The sequence below is a fragment of the Dipodomys ordii genome, unplaced genomic scaffold (assembly GCF_000151885.1).
Source record: "Dipodomys ordii isolate 6190 unplaced genomic scaffold, Dord_2.0 Scaffold164, whole genome shotgun sequence".
NCBI classification, from domain to species: domain Eukaryota; kingdom Metazoa; phylum Chordata; class Mammalia; order Rodentia; family Heteromyidae; genus Dipodomys; species Dipodomys ordii.
Genome location: NW_012267380.1, coordinates 570,321 through 587,888, shown reverse-complemented (window position 1 = coordinate 587,888; position 17,568 = coordinate 570,321). Strand labels below are relative to the sequence as shown.

At 58.6% G+C, this 17,568-nt stretch overlaps 3 protein-coding genes across 14 annotated transcripts in view; 1 reads left to right on the top strand and 2 right to left on the bottom strand.

The window, feature by feature from the left end:
• The window catches only part of LOC105998496 (general transcription factor II-I repeat domain-containing protein 2B-like), a 19,153-nt gene extending 14,950 nt beyond the window's left edge, over positions 1-4,203 (top strand). For all 4 annotated transcript variants that reach the window (XM_013033220.1, XM_013033219.1, XM_013033218.1 and 1 more), the window contains 4 exons: positions 530-613; positions 1,420-1,603; positions 1,861-1,889; positions 2,542-4,203. In XM_013033220.1, coding sequence (XP_012888674.1) covers positions 530-613; positions 1,420-1,603; positions 1,861-1,889; positions 2,542-4,100 — 1,856 coding nt within the window. In that variant the 3' untranslated portion in view covers positions 4,101-4,203. The remainder of the gene's footprint in view (positions 1-529; positions 614-1,419; positions 1,604-1,860; positions 1,890-2,541) is intronic.
• Positions 4,204-5,356: 1,153 nt separating this feature from the next.
• Ncf1 (neutrophil cytosolic factor 1) lies at positions 5,357-12,704 on the bottom strand. Of its 4 annotated transcripts, none has more exons than XM_013033224.1 (11): positions 12,618-12,704; positions 10,622-10,702; positions 10,465-10,540; positions 10,178-10,343; positions 9,634-9,689; positions 7,879-8,001; positions 7,470-7,577; positions 7,064-7,181; positions 6,105-6,212; positions 5,793-5,938; positions 5,357-5,568 (listed from the first exon to the last, which is right to left on the bottom strand). In XM_013033224.1, exons 1-11 carry the CDS (start codon positions 12,687-12,689, stop codon positions 5,444-5,446), a joined length of 1,179 nt encoding a protein of 392 aa, XP_012888678.1. In that variant the 5' UTR covers positions 12,690-12,704; the 3' UTR covers positions 5,357-5,443. The 4 variants fall into 4 exon arrangements, with proteins under 4 accessions (XP_012888678.1, XP_012888676.1, XP_012888675.1 ...); XM_013033222.1 differs by having other exon boundaries at positions 5,820-5,938; XM_013033221.1 differs by having other exon boundaries at positions 5,477-5,938.
• Positions 12,705-15,503: 2,799 nt separating this feature from the next.
• Positions 15,504-17,568, bottom strand: part of Gtf2i (general transcription factor IIi) — a 48,002-nt gene continuing 45,937 nt past the window's right edge. For all 6 annotated transcript variants that reach the window (XM_013033204.1, XM_013033201.1, XM_013033203.1 and 3 more), the window contains 4 exons: positions 17,331-17,372; positions 16,639-16,680; positions 16,253-16,330; positions 15,504-16,142 (listed from right to left, as the gene is read on the bottom strand). In XM_013033204.1, the coding sequence (XP_012888658.1) occupies positions 16,272-16,330; positions 16,639-16,680; positions 17,331-17,372 (143 nt within the window). In that variant the 3' untranslated portion in view covers positions 15,504-16,142; positions 16,253-16,271. The remainder of the gene's footprint in view (positions 16,143-16,252; positions 16,331-16,638; positions 16,681-17,330; positions 17,373-17,568) is intronic.

Below are 17,568 nucleotides of genomic sequence, written 5' to 3'. Positions count from 1 at the left end.
CATGGGGCTTGAACCCTGGGCTTGGGCACTGTCCCTGTGCTCTTTAGCTCAAGGCAAGTGCTCTACCATTTGAGCCACAGTACCACTTCCAGTTTTCTGGTGGTTTATTGGAGATAGGAGTCTCAAGAACTTTCTTGCCTGGGCTGGCTTTGAACCCTGATCCTCAGATCACAGCCTCCTGAGTAGCTGAGTGGCATGAGCCGCTGGCACCTGGCTTAGAATATTCCCTTCTAGCCCTGGTTTCTCATTCCTTTTTCTTGTCATATTGCACTGGATAAGATTTCTACAGTAATTCTGAGAAGTGTTGGTTTTGCACAGTATTGAACATGTTCCCCAGAGGGTGGGTCTGTCACTGGGGAAATTCTCTCACCATCTATGATGGTGTCCATTTGCAAATGTCCAAAATGCTCACTTAATGCCAGAAATGACCTGAATAAGGCAGGTAAGTACTAACTGGGACCCACCACCAGCATCTTTCCCAGTGGAAAAATAAAGTAGCAACCCTTTTTGGTTATGTCATTCTTTTTAGACAGTGAGAAGAAAAAGTTATCAAGCGTGGAGAAGATCAAGCAACTGCGAGAACAGGTTAACCACCTCTTCAGTCGGAAATTTGGTACATTTTTAAATTTATGTATCCAAGAATTATATACTTGAAATATTTCATTGGAAAAGAGTATCTTACAGGAAGTTGATCTGTGTGTAAGGGAGCTGTCTTTAAAGGTAGTGTGTATTTTAATAGCTGCCTTTGATTTGCTCAGTTCTTAGCATGGATGAGTGTAATTTAGTACTTGGCATGTATAGTCCTCAAATCTTTCACGTAGGTACCAAGATAATTCCTGTTTAATAGGTGGAGAAATGATCTACCACTCACACCAACTTCAAAGTCAGTAAAAATCAACCAAGTGCCTGAGGCTCACACTTGTAATCCTGGCTAGTTGGGAAGCTGAGATCTAAGGATCATAGTTCAAAGCCAGACTGGGCAGGAAAGTCTGTGAGACTCTTACTTCCAATGAAAGCCAGAAGCAGAGATGTGACCCAAGTGGTAGAACACCATTTTAAGAAGAAGAAAAAAAAAAAAACAACAGGCAAAAGTACTAGGTTTTGAATTCAAGCCCTAGGACTGGTACAAAATATTAAATATTTGGAGATTGCCGTTATGCTTTCCTCATATGTACCTGTGTAATATATTTGATCCTCCTTCTGCCCTCCATCTCTTGCTGCTGGCTCACTAGATTTTTTGCTGGCTTCAATCATAGACCCTTCTACTACCGCCTCCTGCCTAGCTGGGATTACAGGAGTGAGGCCATTGCTGGTTTTCACTTGATGAGGATGTCTTGTAAAACTGTACTTTAAACGTAGAGTGCCATGGAGAAGAACACAGAGCCCCCATGTGAAGCATCTTTGCCTTTTGCGTGGCAGGTGAGGCAATCGGCGTGGATTTCCCCGTGAAGGTTCCTTACAGGAAGATCACCTTCAACCCCGGCTGTGTGGTGATTGATGGCATGCCCCCGGGTGTGGTATTCAAAGCCCCTGGGTACCTGGAGATTAGCTCCATGAGGCGGATCCTGGAAGCTGCAGAGTTCATCAAGTTCACGGTCATCAGGTGGGTGAGGGGCCCGGCTCTCTGCATCATTATGAAGTGGAGTGAGCTTGTCAGGGTCCAGATGCTGCCCTCGCAGACCAGGGCTGCCCAGGCCCAAGTCCCCAAGGCCCTCTGCCCCGTATCACACAGTGTTTGTCTTGGGGAACATGCCTGGTTCCAGCTCCTCCGTGCCTGGCATGGCACCAACAAGAAGCCAGGCAGAGCCCAGGGACAGGAGGGGACCGTGCCATGCACTCACCATGTCTCCTTCTCTGCAGGCCGCTGCCTGGACTGGAGCTGAGCAATGGTGAGTTCTGGGTGCCGGGTGCCAGGCTTCAGGCCCAGGCTCCCACCGCCCCTCCCCCCACCCCACCAGCCAGGAGTCTGTACAAATCGTGTCATCTGTTAGATGCTGTGTTAACATTTACTTGTTTCCATCCTGGAGATGGAACTCCAGACTCACACACATACCAGGCATGCATTTTACCAATGAGTTAACCCCCAATCCTGCCTACGTTTCTTTCTTTCTTTTTTGTCAGTTGTGGGGCTTGAACTCAGGGCCTGGGCGCTGTCCCTGAGCTCTTTTGCTCAAGGCTAGCACTCTACCACTTTGAGTCACAGCACCACTGCCTGCTTTCTGGTGGTTAATTGGAGATAAGAGTCTCACAGACTTTTCTGTCTGGGCTGGATTGTTGAACTTCAGTCCTCAGATCTCAGCCCGCTGAGTAGCTGGGATGACAGGCGGGAGCTACCAGCGCCTGGTTCTCCAGGAGACTCTTATCTCCAATGATTCCCCCCAAAAGCCAGAAGTGGTGGTATGGCTCAAGTGGTAGAACACCAGCCTTACGCAAAAAAGCTCAGGGATAGTGCCCAGGCCTTGAATTTCAGCCCTAGGGCTGGTGCACATAAAAAGAAAAGGAGCAAAGTGAAGTCTTTCTTGCTTGTGTCTCCGTCCCAAGTGGGCAAGCGCAAGATCGACCAGGAGGGCCGTGTGTTCCAGGAGAAGTGGGAGCGCGCCTACTTCTTCGTGGAGGTGCAGAACACGCCCATGTGCCTGATATGTAAGCAGAGTGTGTCTGTGGCCAAGGAGTACAACCTGCGGCGCCACTACCGCACCAGCCACAGCCAGCACTACGACCGCTACACCGAGCACGCACGCGATCTCAAGCTGCTTGAGCTCAAGACGGGGCTCACCAAGTACCTCCTGGGCCCCCCCGCCATCGCACTCCCCAATGCTGGCCCACCAGAACCCACCTCGGCCGAGCCCCCGAGGGAAGACTCAGCCGGGGGTCTGTGGGCCAGGCTGCGTGAGAAGATCCGATCGTTCATGGCCTACTCCCTCGCCATCGATGAGATCACAGACATCAACAACACGGCACAGCTGGCCATCTTCATCCGTGGTGTGGACGCCGACTTCGAGGTGTCCGAGGAACTTCTGGATACAGTGCCCATGACGGGCGCCACATCTGCCAGCGAGACCTTCACCCGCGTGGAGAAGAGTCTGAGGAAGTTCAACATCGACTGGGCCAAATTGGTCAGCGTGGCATCCACTGGCTCCCCCGCCATGGTAGACTCCAGCCACGGTCTGGTCCCCAGGCTGTGCGCCAGGGCAGCTGCAGCCAGCAAGGGCTCAGAGCTGAAATCCCTGGGCTGCATCATCCGCCCTGAGACCCTGTGCGCCCAGAGCCTGGACATGGAGCATGTGATGGAGGTGGTGGTAGACTCGGTGAACTGGATCAGCTCCCGGGGCCTGAACCGCGGCGAGTTCACAGCCCTGCTGTACGAGCTGGACAGCCAGTACGGCAGCCTGTGGTACCACACCGGCGTCAAATGGCTCAGCCGAGGCCTGGTGCTCCAACGCTTCTTCGAGTCGCTGGAGGACATCGACTCCTTCCTGTCCTCCCGGGGGAGGCCGCTGCCCCAGCTAAGCTGCAAGGCCTGGGTGCTGGACTTGGCCTTCCTGGTAGACGTGACCACTCACCTCAACTCGCTGGCCCTGGCGCTGCAGGTCCACCCCCAGCTCGTCACCCGCATGTTCGATCTGTTTCGAGCCTTCCTGGCCAAGCTGGCCCTCTGGGAGACCCACTTGGCCCGAAACAACCTGGCCCACTTCCCCACGCTCAGGGCCGTGTCCCGCAGCGCCAGCGACGTCCTCGGCTACATCCCCAGGATTGCGGGGCTCAAGGCAGAGTTCCAGGCACGCCTGGCCGCCTTCCATGCGCAGGAGTCCGAGCTGCGGCTGTTCAGCTCACCCTTCTCGGCTGCAGCGGACCACGTGCCCGAGGAACTGCAGATGGAGGTGATCGACCTGCAGTGCAACTCTGCGCTGCGGGCCCAGTACGAGCGGCTGGGCGTGCCCGAGTTCTGCAAGCACCTGCGGAGCAGCTATCCCCGCTTCCGCGCCCACTGCGCCCGCGTCCTCTCCATGTTCGGCAGCACCTTCGTCTGTGAGCAGCTCTTCTCCATCCTGAAGCTGAGCAGGACGGAGGACCGCGCCGGGCCCGGGCCTGGCTCCTGAGGATGGCCCGAACCCCACCCGCATCGGAAATGAGCGCCCCGCCCCGCCCGTCCCCCTTCAGAAGCCACTGTAGCTGACAAAGTTCTGTGTGTTTCTAAGCTTTGACATGCCTCGTGCCTGGCCTGCTTCATCCACTCCTATTACCTGCCAGACCCGGTAGAAGAGCAGTGGGGATCCAGAACCTATCAGAAGACAGGGCCAAGACGTGGTTTCAGTGAGCAGGTTGAGCAGGGTGTTGGGAAGCTGGGTGTCTGGGTGGCAAGGCTCCCCTGACCGGCTGGGCTGGTGTTATTCCAGTAGTGGCCTCTCGGTGATGTGAGTGGGCGTGGCTTATTGTCAGAACCCTAGCCCTGGGTAACAAACCCCACTGAGAGCCGAAGGCCCTGAATTCAAGTAGCAGCCAAGTGCCAGTGGTTCATGCCTGGAATCCTAGCTACCCTGAGCTGAGTATCAAAGCTGGCCCAGGCAGGAAAGTCCATCAGTTTCTTATCTCCAACTAACCACTAAAAAGTCAAAGGTGGAGCTATGGCTCAAGTGGTAAATCGACAGCCTGGAGTGGATAAAGCCAAGTGTGATGGTGCAAGGGCCCCAAGTTCAAGCCCCAGGACAGGCACACAAATTAGTAATGCAAGCAGGTAAGGACGGTGGGTCTCATAAAGCTTTAGAATGGCAGGGAAAGACCCGGCTCCTCCCTGCAGCTCTGCCACCTTCTTGCTGTTTTTACCTTAAAACAAATCCTACATTTTCTTCATATGGCACTCTGAACTAGGACTGTGGGGGAACAAGCCCAGCACCTGGCTGGCCTGACTTGGGCGGGCCACTTGTTCTATTCCCTACCCGGGCTGGTGCTCCACCCCTTGAGCCACACCTCCTACTTCCGCTTTTAAGTGGCTGGCTTTGAACCACGATCCTTAGATCTCAGCGTCCAGAGCAGCTGGGGTGACAAGTGTGACCCACATTGCTGACAAGTTGCTTCGTGTGCGCTGTTGGCCTTCCCCCTCCGCACCGCACGGTGGCCTCGGCGTCGGGGACGACGCTAGGGCGCGCTCTGGGGCCCTGCGGGGAGGCTGAGGGCGGCTGGGCCCGTGTCGGTGCATGGGTCCGAGGACCCTCCGTCCCTGCCTAGTCCGTCCCAGCCGCGCGGTTCCAGGGCTCTCCCGGACCTCTGCCCCCCCTCCCGTGAGGACAGCCCGCACCCACGATCCCGCCCCTCCTCATTCTGGAAACATCCCCAGGGGGAGACCATCGTCCGCACACTCCAGCGTTTATTGAGCGGGAAGAGGCCTGAGCTGCCGGGCACCCCCAGACTGCTAAAAACACGGATGCGTAGCGGGCGCTGGGGCTCAGATGGCGGGCGCCAGTTTCCGCTTGGTGCTCTCGCTGCAGCGGTGCAGAATGAGGTCGGCGCTGGGCCGCGGGGGCACGGCAGGCTGCGGCTTCGCGCGCGGCGGCGTCTGAGGGCTGGCCCCTGGGGGCAGGGCCAGGATCAGGAGCCCGCCCCGTCCGCCCTGCTTGTCCCCGCCCATTGGGTACTCGGTCGACTCTCCCCGCCCCCGCCCTTGACTCCGCCCACCAAGCTGCATGGCTCCGCCCCATTGCCTAGGCCCCAGCCTATCAGCGCCCTCCGGTCCTCGCCTCTCTGGCTCCGCGCCATTACCCTGGGCCCTATCAGCGCCCTCCAGCCTGACCAGCTCCGCCCTGGGCCGCGCCTCTGCTTACGCTGCGGGCTCTGTCGGCCGCGCTGCTGCAGGAAGCGGACGCTGTTGCGGCGGTAGGCGTCCTGGCTGAGGCGTTTCCGTGCCCGCTGGTGGATGCTTTGCGCGTTGCGAATGGTGGATCTGGCCGGGCGGGGCGGACACGAGGTCAGGACCCGGCGCCCCGGTCCCCGCCGTCCCCGTGGGCGCCCTGGGGTCCCAAGTCGACCCTGGAAGAGGGGGCCGGGGCGGGCGTGGACCCCGCGGTTCTCCCGCCCCACCGAGGGTGCGGCCCCCACCGCCAGCCCACCTGCGAGGCGGGGCGCCTCTGCCCCGGCCGGGGCGCGGGGCCTGCGCCGGGGCCTGCCCCGCCTTCTGCAGGTACATGGACGGGAAGTAGCCGGTGGCGTCCTCCTTCCTGCGGCGAGAAGCGGACCACCGGGGCGTCTGCCCCCCGCCGTGCCCGGCCGAGCCCTCCCAGCCTCCCGGCCCTCCTCCCCCACCCGCGGGGACGACCCTGGCGGGACCCCAAGACAACCACCACCACCTCCGCTTCTATCCTAACGCCGAACACCAGCCTTTGTCTGCGCGGGAGGTGGGGCGGAGGGGTGTCAGTGCGGAGGGCTTTCATTCAGCCCCTGGCACCCTGTGCTGAAGATGGTTCCATCCATCTTTGAAGCCAAGCCTGGTGACTCATGCCCATAGTCCCAGCTACTTGGGAAATGGACAGCAGCAGATTGAGGTGGTCTCAGTTTGGGAGAAAAGACAAGTTCATGAGACTCAATCTCAACCAATGGCGGCGGGGTCAAAGTGGGCACCAGTAATACCAGCTACTCAGGAAGCCCAGCACAAGTAGGAGAAAGCTCATGACACTCTGATCTCCAATTAAACACCAAAATGCTGGGAATGAAGTTATGGCTCAAGTGGCAGAGTCTCCAATTAACCACCAGTGTGACTCAAAGCAGTAGAGTGCTAGCCTTGAACAGAAAAGCTCACAAATAGCACCTAGGCCCTGAGTTCAAACCCCATGACTGACAAAAATAAAAATGGAGGAGGATGGGACAAGAGGGAGAAAGGCCTTATTTGGACAGAATTCTGAAACTCACAAGACAGGCAGGGTGGGCTCATCTTTCACCTTCCAGCAATGTGGAAACTGAGGCCCAGAAGTGCCGAGGCTTACCCAGAGTCACCTTGAGTTAGTCCAGAGCCCCAGCGGGCCTCCTGGCCGGGCCGACTCAGGGTGTGGAGCATGGGGGGAGGCTGTCCTACCTGACAACCCACCAGCCATCCAGAAGCTTGTGGATGACCTCGATGGCGTCCCCCTCGGACAGCGACACCTCATCCTCCTCCACCGCAGTGTAGCCTTTGATGGCAATGTAGGGCTCTCCTGGAGTCCAGGATGGAGATGCACATGCTGCCAGGGGCTGCCCACACCAGGCTTGCACCCCACTCTCCCCTCTGGGTCTAGAGCTAGCCCGGCTGCCCCCACCAGCCCCTTCTGGCCCCTGCCTGTGCTCACCAGCCCAGGTGAGCCCCCGCTGCCCACCCCTACCAGAGCCCGGGAGCTACAGCAGTCTGGCCAGGCTCCCACAGATGAAGTGTCCAGTTGTCGGGTAGCCCCCAAAGCATCTGGCTCCTCACATTCTAGCCCTGTGCCCCTCTGGGGGCCAGGCACCTGCATAGTTGGGCTCAGGGTCTTCTGCCTCATCTGGGCTGTCCAGAGGCTCCAGGAAGGACGCCGGGACCCAGCCACGCCTCGCCTTTGCCTGGCAAAACCACCAACCTAAACCAGGGTCGTGGGGATGTGAGTCAAGACCTTGGCCTCCCCAACCTCCTCCCCAGCCTCCCTGGGTCTCCCCTGGCCTCCTTGGCCTCCCCCATCTCTCCCAACCTCCCCTGGAGTCCATGGCAGAGGACATGGACACAAGGCATCTGCAGAGCCAGCCTGTGGAGTCCCACACAGGCTCGGGGGGACAGGACTGTGCCCCTAGTCCACTGTGCCCACGCCAGAGCCTCTGCAGGGCCTCAAGGCTGGGGGACCCCATGGGGAGACGGGGCAGCAGCAGGGCAGGGCAGGGACTGACCACTCTCGCTCTTTTCTACCACGTCCACCACGTCGCCCGCGGTCACCGCCATCTCAGAGGGCGAGCTCTTCTCGTAGGTGGCGATGGCGCGGTAGGTCTGTAGGATGAGGGGGCCTGTGATGTCTGCAGAGGGCACAGGGGCATGGACTGAGCGGGCACAGGGGCAGCGCCCCCCCCCCCCCGCTGCAGGCTCACAGGGTGGGCATTTATTCTGTATTTTTTATTTATTTATTTATTTATTTTTTTTGTCGGTCGTGGGGCTTGAACTCTGGGCCTGGGCGCTGTCCTTCAGCTCTTCAGCTCAAGGCGAGCGCTCTACCACTTGAGCTACAGCGCCACTTCCGGTTTTCTGGTGGTTTATTGGAGATAGGAGTCTCACGGTCTCTCCTGCCCGGGCTGGCTTTGAACCGCGATCCTCAGATCTCAGCCTCCTGAGTAGCTAGGATTACAGGCGTGAGCCACCAGCGCCCGGCTTATTCTGTATTTTTTAAAATATTGTCAAGAGGCTGGGAATGTGGCTTAGTGTAGAATGCTTGCCTACCATGTATGAAGCCCTGGGTTTGATTCCTCAGCACTACATACACAGAAAAAAACAAGTGGCACTATGGCTGAAGTAGTAAAGTGCTAGCCTTGAGCAAAAGCAGCTCAAGTTCAGTGCCTAGGCCCGGAGTTCAAGCCCCAGGACTGGCAAAAAACAAAAACTTGTCTATCATGGGGCTTGAACTCAGGGCTTAGTCACTGTCACAGCTGGTGCTCTACCACTTGTGCCACAGCACCACTTCTGGTTTTCAGATGGTTAGTTGGAGATAAGACTTTCCTGCCAGGCTGGTTTTGAACCGTGATCCTCAGATCTCAGCCTCCTGAGTAGCTAGGATTACAGGCGTGAGCCACCAGTGCTTGGCTAGAGTGGGTAGCTATTAAGTGCCTATTGTCTTCCCGCAGGGGGACCAGTCCTGGGCCTAGGAAGTTAGCAAAGGGATCAGAGCACACGTGTATATGTGTGCATGTGCACACATGGACGCATATGTCCATTACTGGAACGTGAACACAAGTCTTCTGCTTGACCACTTGAACCACAACCCCAGCCCTTTTTGCTCTCAGTTTATTTTGCAGATAGAGTCTCACACTTTTGCCCAAGGGATCAGCTTAGGTGTAGGATCTTTCTGCCTGTACCTCCTGAGTACCTGGAGTTCAGGGTGTGCGCCTCACACCCTCAGAGTTAATGCATTGTATACCACGCCTGGCACACGGTAAGTGCTCGGTAAATGCTAACCCATAGTATTAACAGCTCCGCCACAAGCAAGATTGAAACCTGGGAGGCTGGGAGTGGGGGATACTCCTGTAATCTCAGCACCCCAGAGGCTGAGGCAGGAGCAGCAAGAGTTCAAGACCTACATCCAACGCTTGTCTCAAAAACCCAAAAAGAACAAAGAGAAGAAACAGACTGGAGATGTAGCTCAGTGGCAGAGTGCAGAGCCCCGGCTTCCATCCCAGCACCAGGATGAACGAATGAGTGAGTGAATGAAAGAATGAATGAGCTGCCCGGCCCGGCTCCACCTCTGAGGCCACCTTGGCTCCTGGAACCCCCTCAGGATCCACATACCCCCAGGACCCTGGAGGGCTCTATGCTGGGTTTGTCGCTACAAGGACACGTTGCCACCTGCCGGCCATGGCCCGCCACGGGCCCATGCGCATCCTGCACCTCCCCCTCCTCTCCCCCTCCGCCTCCCCCCTCCGTCCCTGCCCGCGCCTCACCTGCTGCATTGCCTCGGCCATCCTTGGGCATCAGGTACGTCTCTGGCTTTTTAGCTCTGAGAAGAGAACACAGCCTGGTTCAGACCCTCAGCTTCCAGTTGGGGCTCTGGGTCAGACCTGCAGAAGGACTTCCCATGACCACTGCAGAGAGAAGGAGGTGTCTGGGCCAGGTGGGGTGGAGCCTGTGGAAGGGGAAAGGACCCTGGGCCCCTACAGATCATGTGGACACCAGCCGGGCAGCCTTCCTGGAATCCTAGCACACAGGGAGGGGACCTGGGGTCGCCATCTCTGCCCACCAGCCATCCCTGGGCAAGTCTGGGTCTTGTGCAAGGCGTAACTGCCCTCCAGGAGGCTGCTCAGCCTCTTCCAGAGGCCCAGGGCTGCCCAGACTCCCAGATCCCCTGCACCAGAGCCCTCACCAGGCGAGCACAGCCAGCCCCACAGCCGCACTGGGCGCCCCCCGCAGCTGCCTGCCCTCTCCAAGCTGTGGGCTCTGGGCTGTCAGCCCGCCCTCCCCGCACGGCGGCTGAGCGCATCCACTCACTGGCTGTCTGTGGGCAGCTTCAGGTCATCCGGGCGCACCTTGAAGAAGTTGAGCAGGTGTGGGCAGCGCGAGATCTTCGTGGGCAGCGCCAGGAGCGTGTGGAGGTACTCGGAGAGAGCGCCCTGCCGGCTCTCTGCCGCTCGCTGCCCGTCAAACCACCTGGGGGCTTGGGCCACCCACAACTCATTCATAGTGCCAGGGGGGCAGGGACACGGGACAGGGTCATGGGAGAAGGGGACATGGGATGGGGCCGCAGGGCGGGTGGGGACACGGCGGGCTGCCCTCACCTGGGAGGTGCGGGATCACCCGGCTCTCAGGGTTGATATCTCCAGCCTCAATAGGAAACATTTCTTTGAGCGTTTTCTAGGAGAGAGGAGATGGAGGTGAGGGTGAGGGCGCCGTGGGCTGGGGCGGGGGGCGTGGCCCTGCAGCCCCCACACTTACGTGGAACTCATAGATCTCAGTGAAGCGCCGGTAAACCACCTTCTCTGACAGGTCCTGCCACTTCACCAGGAACATGTACACCTGGGGGAGGGCTGCTCAGTGCCTGCCGCCCGGGCCAGGGCTTTGGGGTAGCCAGGGCCACTGACAGGGACTCAGGAGCTGCCAGCCCCAGGGCCAGGCATTGTGACAAATTCCTACAATCCCAGCTAGGCAGGAGGGAGAAATCAGGGAGATCACAGTTCAAGGCTAGCCCAAGGGGAAACGTTGGTAAGAGTCTATCTGCATCAGTGAACCTGGTGTGGTGGTTTATGCCTGTGATCCCAGCCATGAAACATAAATAGGAGCGACGTCCAGGTGCCTCCCCTCGACCTAGGCATATGTGAGACTTCATTAATAAAGTTACTAATGCCAGGTATGGGTGAGGGGGAAACCCAGCCATAGGAGGGGCAGGAGCAGGGGGCAGGGGGCAAACCCAGCCTGGTCCACAGCCAGAGGTAGTGACACCCTCCAATGTCACCAGCCTGCTCTATTCCAAATGATCACATCCTGGAGCTCCAGCCTGGGCTGGGTAAGGAGACTCCCATCAAAAGCAAGGAAACAAACCAGTGCAGTGGCTTATGCCTGTAACTCCAGCTATTCATGGAAATAGAGGTTAGGAGCATCAACATTTGAGCCGAACTCAGGCAAAAAAGCTGATGAGACTCATTTCAACAAACAAGCCGGGTGTGGGTATGTAAATCCTAGTGTTGTACAAAACATATAGAAGTGAGTTGGTGTTCCGGCTGGCCTAGACAGCATTTTTACTTTAAAAAATAACAAAAGCAAAGGGGCTGGAAGGGGCCCAGGTGGAAAGTCTGTATTAAGGAAAGCAGAGGGATGAGACCCCCATTGATCCTCGACTCTTGATCTCAATAAACTTTTCACCACAGGGCCCGTGTGGGGCCACTGAGGCCAACGCCGTCCCCCGTGACCCTTGTTTGTATGTGTTCACTTCCTGGTTATGTAACAATGGGCCAGGGCTGAGGAAACCCAAGCACACAGCTGGACCTGGAAGCTCACATCTGTAACCCTAGCTATTCAGGGGATAAAGATCTGGAAGACTGAGGTTTGAGGTCAGCTTGGACAGCCAAATCTGTGAGACTCTGATCTCCAGTTTATCATCAAAAAGCTGGAAGTGGAGCTGTGGCTCAAGAGTGCTAGAGCATCAGTCTTGAGCAGAAAATGCCAAGTGAGAGTTCAAGGCTCTGAGTTCAAGCTCCAATACTGACATATAAAAAGGAAAAAAAAAGAAAAAGCATGAGCCAGGTGCTGGTGCTTTTGCCTGTAATCCTAACTACTCAGGAGGCTGAGAACTGAGGATCATGGCTCAAAGCCAGCCCAGGCAGGAAAGTCTGTAAGACTCTTATTTCCAATTAACTACCAAAAAGCTGAATGTAGCTGTGGCTCAAGTGATAGAGTGCTAGACTTGAGCAAAAAGCAGCTCAGGGACAGCGCCCAGGCCTTGAGTTCAAGTCCCAGGAGCAGCGCGTACACACACACACACACACACACACACACACACACACACACACACACGCATGCGAGCATGAACATATTTGCACTGTTGGCACTTGCCCTGACTCTGAAATGACTTCAGAATTAAAACGAGTCAGAGCATGAAGTACTTGTGTCCTGGACATCACCTCCCGATCTAAATGGAGTCCTGGTTGACACACAGGGGGTCCCTGACAGTGCCCTGGGGTGCTCGCTGGTCTGGGCAGGGCAGGGCAGGCTCCCCCTCCCAGGAGGGGGCCGTCGGCTCAAGATGGGGGATGGACTGTAGGTGGGGGGAGGGGGAGGGGATGAGGGCTCCGCTGTACAGGACTCAGGTCTCCTCAAGATGGCATCTGTGGACCCCAGAGCTCAGTGAGACCCCAAGGCTCAGGGTCCAGGGCACCCTGGGGCCTGCCTAGCTGGTGGGTGGGGAGGTGGCCACGCTGAGGTTGGGCGTACTCACGTAGTGCTGGCTGGGGACAAAGCGTTTCTCGAAGCCCAGTAGGGCGATGTGGCGGATGGCGGTGTCCCCCATGGCTGCAGTGGGTGCCCTTGCCACTCTGGGCCACCGGGGCTGGGCCTTATATGAGCTGGGAAGAGGAAGTTGCTTGTGTTGGGCGGGAGGTTCGGGGTGGGGGCGGGGGCTGGGAGGACGCACAGGGCCTGGCTGGTCTCTTAAGCTTCTGAGGTGGTCTGTGGGGTCCTGGCAGGGACTCAGGCAGCAACTGCGGCCATTCGTGCTGCCCTGACCCCAAGGGGGCAGTACGGAGGGTGCGGAGAGCCTTGGGTGCTCCATACTCCCAGGGCTGTGGCTGGGTGGGGCAGAGAGTGATCGAGCTTTTCTGCACTGTGTCCACAATGGTTCTGGGGGTTGCGTTTGTTTCTTTTGTGTTTTGGTGCCAGTCCTGGGACTTGAACTCGGGGACTAGATGCTGTCCTTGAGCTTTTCCACACAAGGCTAGCAATTTACCACTGAGCGACAGCTCACATCCAGCTTTTTGATAGTTAATGGGAGATAGTCTCATAGTCTTTCCTGCCCCACCTGGCTTTAAACAAAGATCCTCAGATCTCAGTCTCCCGAGCAGCTGAGATTGTAGGTGTGAGCCACCATGCCCTGGTAAATGAGGTTGTTTGATGAAAGTGAGCGTAGGGTTTGGTGCTGGTCTTTCTATGGGCACGTGTTGTACAGGAAAAAGCGAGAAATAAAGGAGGCAGCTCTCTGCATCTGGCCTGGCTGGACAGGTGGTGGTTGCGGAAGGAACAGGGGGCCCTTTGGGGACTTCCCACACGACAGCCGCCTCCCTCCCCTGCCAGGCCGCCCCACTTCCTTCCCTTCCTCTCCCCCTTGCGCAAGGCAGTCAAGGCCTTGCAAACGCCGAGCCTGGCCAGGCCTGCGGAGATAAGCATCTCATGGACTTTCCTGCCTGGACGGGCTTCAAACCCTGCTCCTCGGCTCTCAGCCTCCTGAGCAGCTCAGATCACAGGCATGAGCCACTGGCATCTGGAGCAAGGTTTCAAAGCTTTCACTGTGAAACATAAACGTGCACAGGCTATACCTGTGTCCCAGCCCCCCAAATTCTGAAGCTCTGGGGTGCTTTGTGCTGGGCCAGGCCTTGGCAAATGTTTTTGTCACCCACAGGGAAACTGAGGCACATGGGGCATGGTGGTGGCTGGCTGGCCTGCACACCGCCTCCCGGCAGGTGAACAAATGGCTGGGTGGAGTGGGGGGGGGAGGGGCTGAGGGGCCTCTGGCTGGCGCAGACACCAAAAGTGAGAAGTTGTCACCCAGGCTTCGAGGCGGGGGGCCCCCCCCAGACCTTGACTTCCGGGGCCAGGCTGGCCATTTCCTTAGCCAGGAAATCCCCAAGGAGCACCAAGGGCCAGCGTGGGCAGGGGCCTGGCACCGGGGCAGCACTCTGGGGTCAGGGCTGTCATTCATCCTGTTTGTGCCCAGGTCTGTGGCGGTTTGTGGCAAGACCCTGCCAGGCTCTGGGGAGACGGCAGGTCCCACAGAGCTCAGCGCCACCTCGCTTCAAGGGCAACCACCCAACAGCCCTGTGCTGCCCAGTACCCCCTCCCCCCCTCTCTCCTTCCCTCCCTCCCTCCGCCAGGGATTGCTGGCCTCAGCAGGCAGCCACCACTCTCTGCCCTAGGCCTTGGAAGGCACTCTACACCCCAGTGGGTTGTGGGCATGGATGCGCTGGGGCCCCACCGTCTGCTCCCTGGGTGCGGGGAGCAGGGCCAGCCGCCAGGCTGCTGCTGCCCCAAACCTGGCTCAGGTTAGCCCTCACAAGCAGGGACTCCAGGCAGGAGTGCCCCGTCCGGCTTGATGGTGTGCTCTCCTATCCAGTGGGGGCCACACACAGCGCCTGCGCTTTGGTGCAGGGTCCTGGCAGGGCCAGGCAGCTCACCCTGCAGCGGAGGCCAGTGAAGGCTGCAGCTTGCACCATCGGGAAGGACGCTCAGCCCCGCGGCTGCAGGCTTGTGACATGGGTGTGCATGGCTCTCACATGCCAGAGTCCCAGCCTCAAACCCGATGCCTCCCTGTGGGAGGAAGCCCGTGCAGGCCAGGCTGTCCCCCAGGCTGGCTGCGGGGGTGTAAGCTCCTGGGGTGGAGACTAAGCAGAGTGCCACCAGGCCCACCCTTCCCACAGATGCCCTGGCATCTGCCCACTCAGGGCCCACCAAGGGCCCCGCCAAACAAGCACTCCACGTTCTCAGCCCCGGGCTCGGGATGCTATAGAAAGGGGGCTGCGCTGGTTTCTGGGTGCCTCTCAGCCTCAGGAGCGGTGCCCTGGGCCCTGCATGCACACAGATGTGGGGCGGGCCCACCGGTACCACGTGCCCCAGCACGACCCACACCCTGGCGGCACCGCAGGGCCATGCCTCCAGCTTGCAAGTTACATGTGGGGTCCTGACACCTCAACACTTCCCAACTGGAGCTGGACTCGGGGACTCCTGAGCTGCACCCCAGCCCTGACCAAAGCAAGCAGGTCCCCTCTGCCTGGTTGTAGGCCGCCATGCTGAAGGCTTCATAGAGCAGGACCAGGATCCCAAGTGACGGAGACTTGCATGGGTCACGAGTGGGTAACAGCTCAGGGCCCTTCCTGTCCCCACACTCCCCAGATTGTCTATTACCCCAGTGCCAAGCCCAAGATGGCCAAATGAACCCCCAAACTGCCACAACCACCATTGTGCCAGGTACAGGTTGTGCGAGGCCCCAGCCGCCTTGGGGCGTGGTACCAGGTGCCCCCCGCTCTGGCCTCAGCCTTCTCGGATGGGGTGCCCCCACCACCTGGGCCCATGTGCCCCACGCACCCAAGAAAGGTCCGAAAAAAACAGCCACGTGTGAAAGTCATGGATGGACTTTATTTGTTACCCTATATCTACAATCTGAGGTAAAATATAAGCAACACAGAAAATGCCTATTTCTGCTACCATGTGATATAATCTCCGTGGGTATCTTCGTGATAAAGCTAAGGAAACTATGCTCCTTGCACTGCGGCCGTCTGTGAACCACGCAATCTACCAGCGGGTGGAAGAGCGAGTGGGGCCCCGGCTCTGCGGCCCGCGTGGCGTGCAGGAACACGCGCTGCAGCGCCCTGCGCCGTCCCGGGCGCAGCGGGCTGGGGCAGGGCAGCCGCCAAGGAGCGGGCAAAGGCGCTGCCACCGCCGCTCGCAATTGTGACAAAACCACAGACCACAGGGGTGGCTCGGGAGAGGCCAGTCCATGCTGTGACGCAGACTGTCCACTCGGGAACGATTTTTCCAATAGAAAAACTAAAGAGCCGCTGGGCCCGGGAGGAGGCCCATGCCCCACAGCGCCACCCGCTGGCCGCCGCGCTGCAATTCACAGAACGGCTGAAAAAGTAGACATTTCTATCTAAAAGTAGAAAAGAAGGTTTGTATAGAAGGAATTCTGTTATACAAGTACTGTACACAGCTCGGGGCATGGCCGCTCCGCTCTGCTCCGCTCCCACGCCGGCGGCTGCGAGGACAGAGAGAGGAGAGAGGCTCAGCTCCGCGCCACGTGCCACCAGAAAGCCACAGCTCCACAGACGACCGCGGCCGAAATGCACAGAAGCACCCGTGGCTCACCTGGCCCGTGGGGAGCAGCCTACCACGTGGGGTCAGGCTCCTGCTTGATCTGGGAGCTTCCATCTGCCTCTTTCATTTCTGCCAGGACAAACAGAAGGGCGCCCATGCGCTGTGCTGTGTAGCAACACATACAAAAAGCAACCCCACGCCACAAGCCACTCGATGGGACGGTCCTATGCCCGGTGTGGTCCGGCGTCACGGCAGGGGGACACGAGGGCTGCACCGGCCACCCCACGACTTCACAGAACACGCACGTGATACACGAGGCTCTGAGCTGCCCCGCCCCCAGGGACCGGGACCCAGCAGCCACTAGCACAACATGCCACCTGCACCCCAAGAGCGACCCATCCTGAGTGCCAGGCCAGGCTCAGTGGGCACCCCCTTACCTTCCGCCACAGGAGCTTCCAACTGACTCTGCTCGGCTGACTCTGAAGGACACATGAAGCACAGCCCAGATTATTCAACAGCACCTACAGTGCTTGCTCTCTTCCTCTCCCCTTGTGCTGGTCCTGGGGATTGAACTCGGGGCCTGGGCGCTGTCCCCAAGCTCTTTCGCTCAAGAATAGCGCTCCACCACTGCACCACTCGCACCTTTTGGTGGTTAACTGCAGGGAAGAGCCTCATGGACTTTCCTACACAGGCCGCCTTCTAAGTAGCTAGGATTCCAGGCACGAGCCACCAGCGACCAGCAAGTTCTTACTTTTCTGAGGCGCTGCGCGTGAGCAAATGCACCAGCGTGTGCAGGCTCTGCTCACATGGAGCTCGTCCATGGCACCCACCTACCTCCCCTCCCCCAGCCTGCACAGGAGCAGCCAGCTCCCCCCCCCCGCCTCCTCGGCTTCCATGGTCCCCATGCACAAGGCCCTTCATGGTGCTCCACCAAGTCAGAGCAGCAGCTGCACAGAGACCCACTCCACGCCTGCACCAGCGCAGCAGTCTGGAACTGCGCGGCTCTCACTGGCACACGCTGGAACTGCGCGGCTCTCACTGGCACACGCTGGAGCTGATACGAGTCCCCCCAGGAGCAAGGCAGCCAAGGCCATGCGTCCGTGTGTGCACACGTGCACGTGGCTCTCACCTTGGGTCACGGGGCCCTCCGCCTCATTCTGATCCACCAGCTCTGAAAGGAAAGCGGGGAGCGCTGACAGCAGCACCGTGGCGCGGGCGCTTTCTCCCGGGAAGGGACCCAGCCAGGCCATGCTGCCAGCAGCCATGTCCACAGGACAAGGCAGAGCGGTGAGTTCAGGCTTTGCTCACTGACGGTCACCCAAGGACCCGCAGCAATCATGGCCCTCGGCTCTCAGCGTGGGGACAGT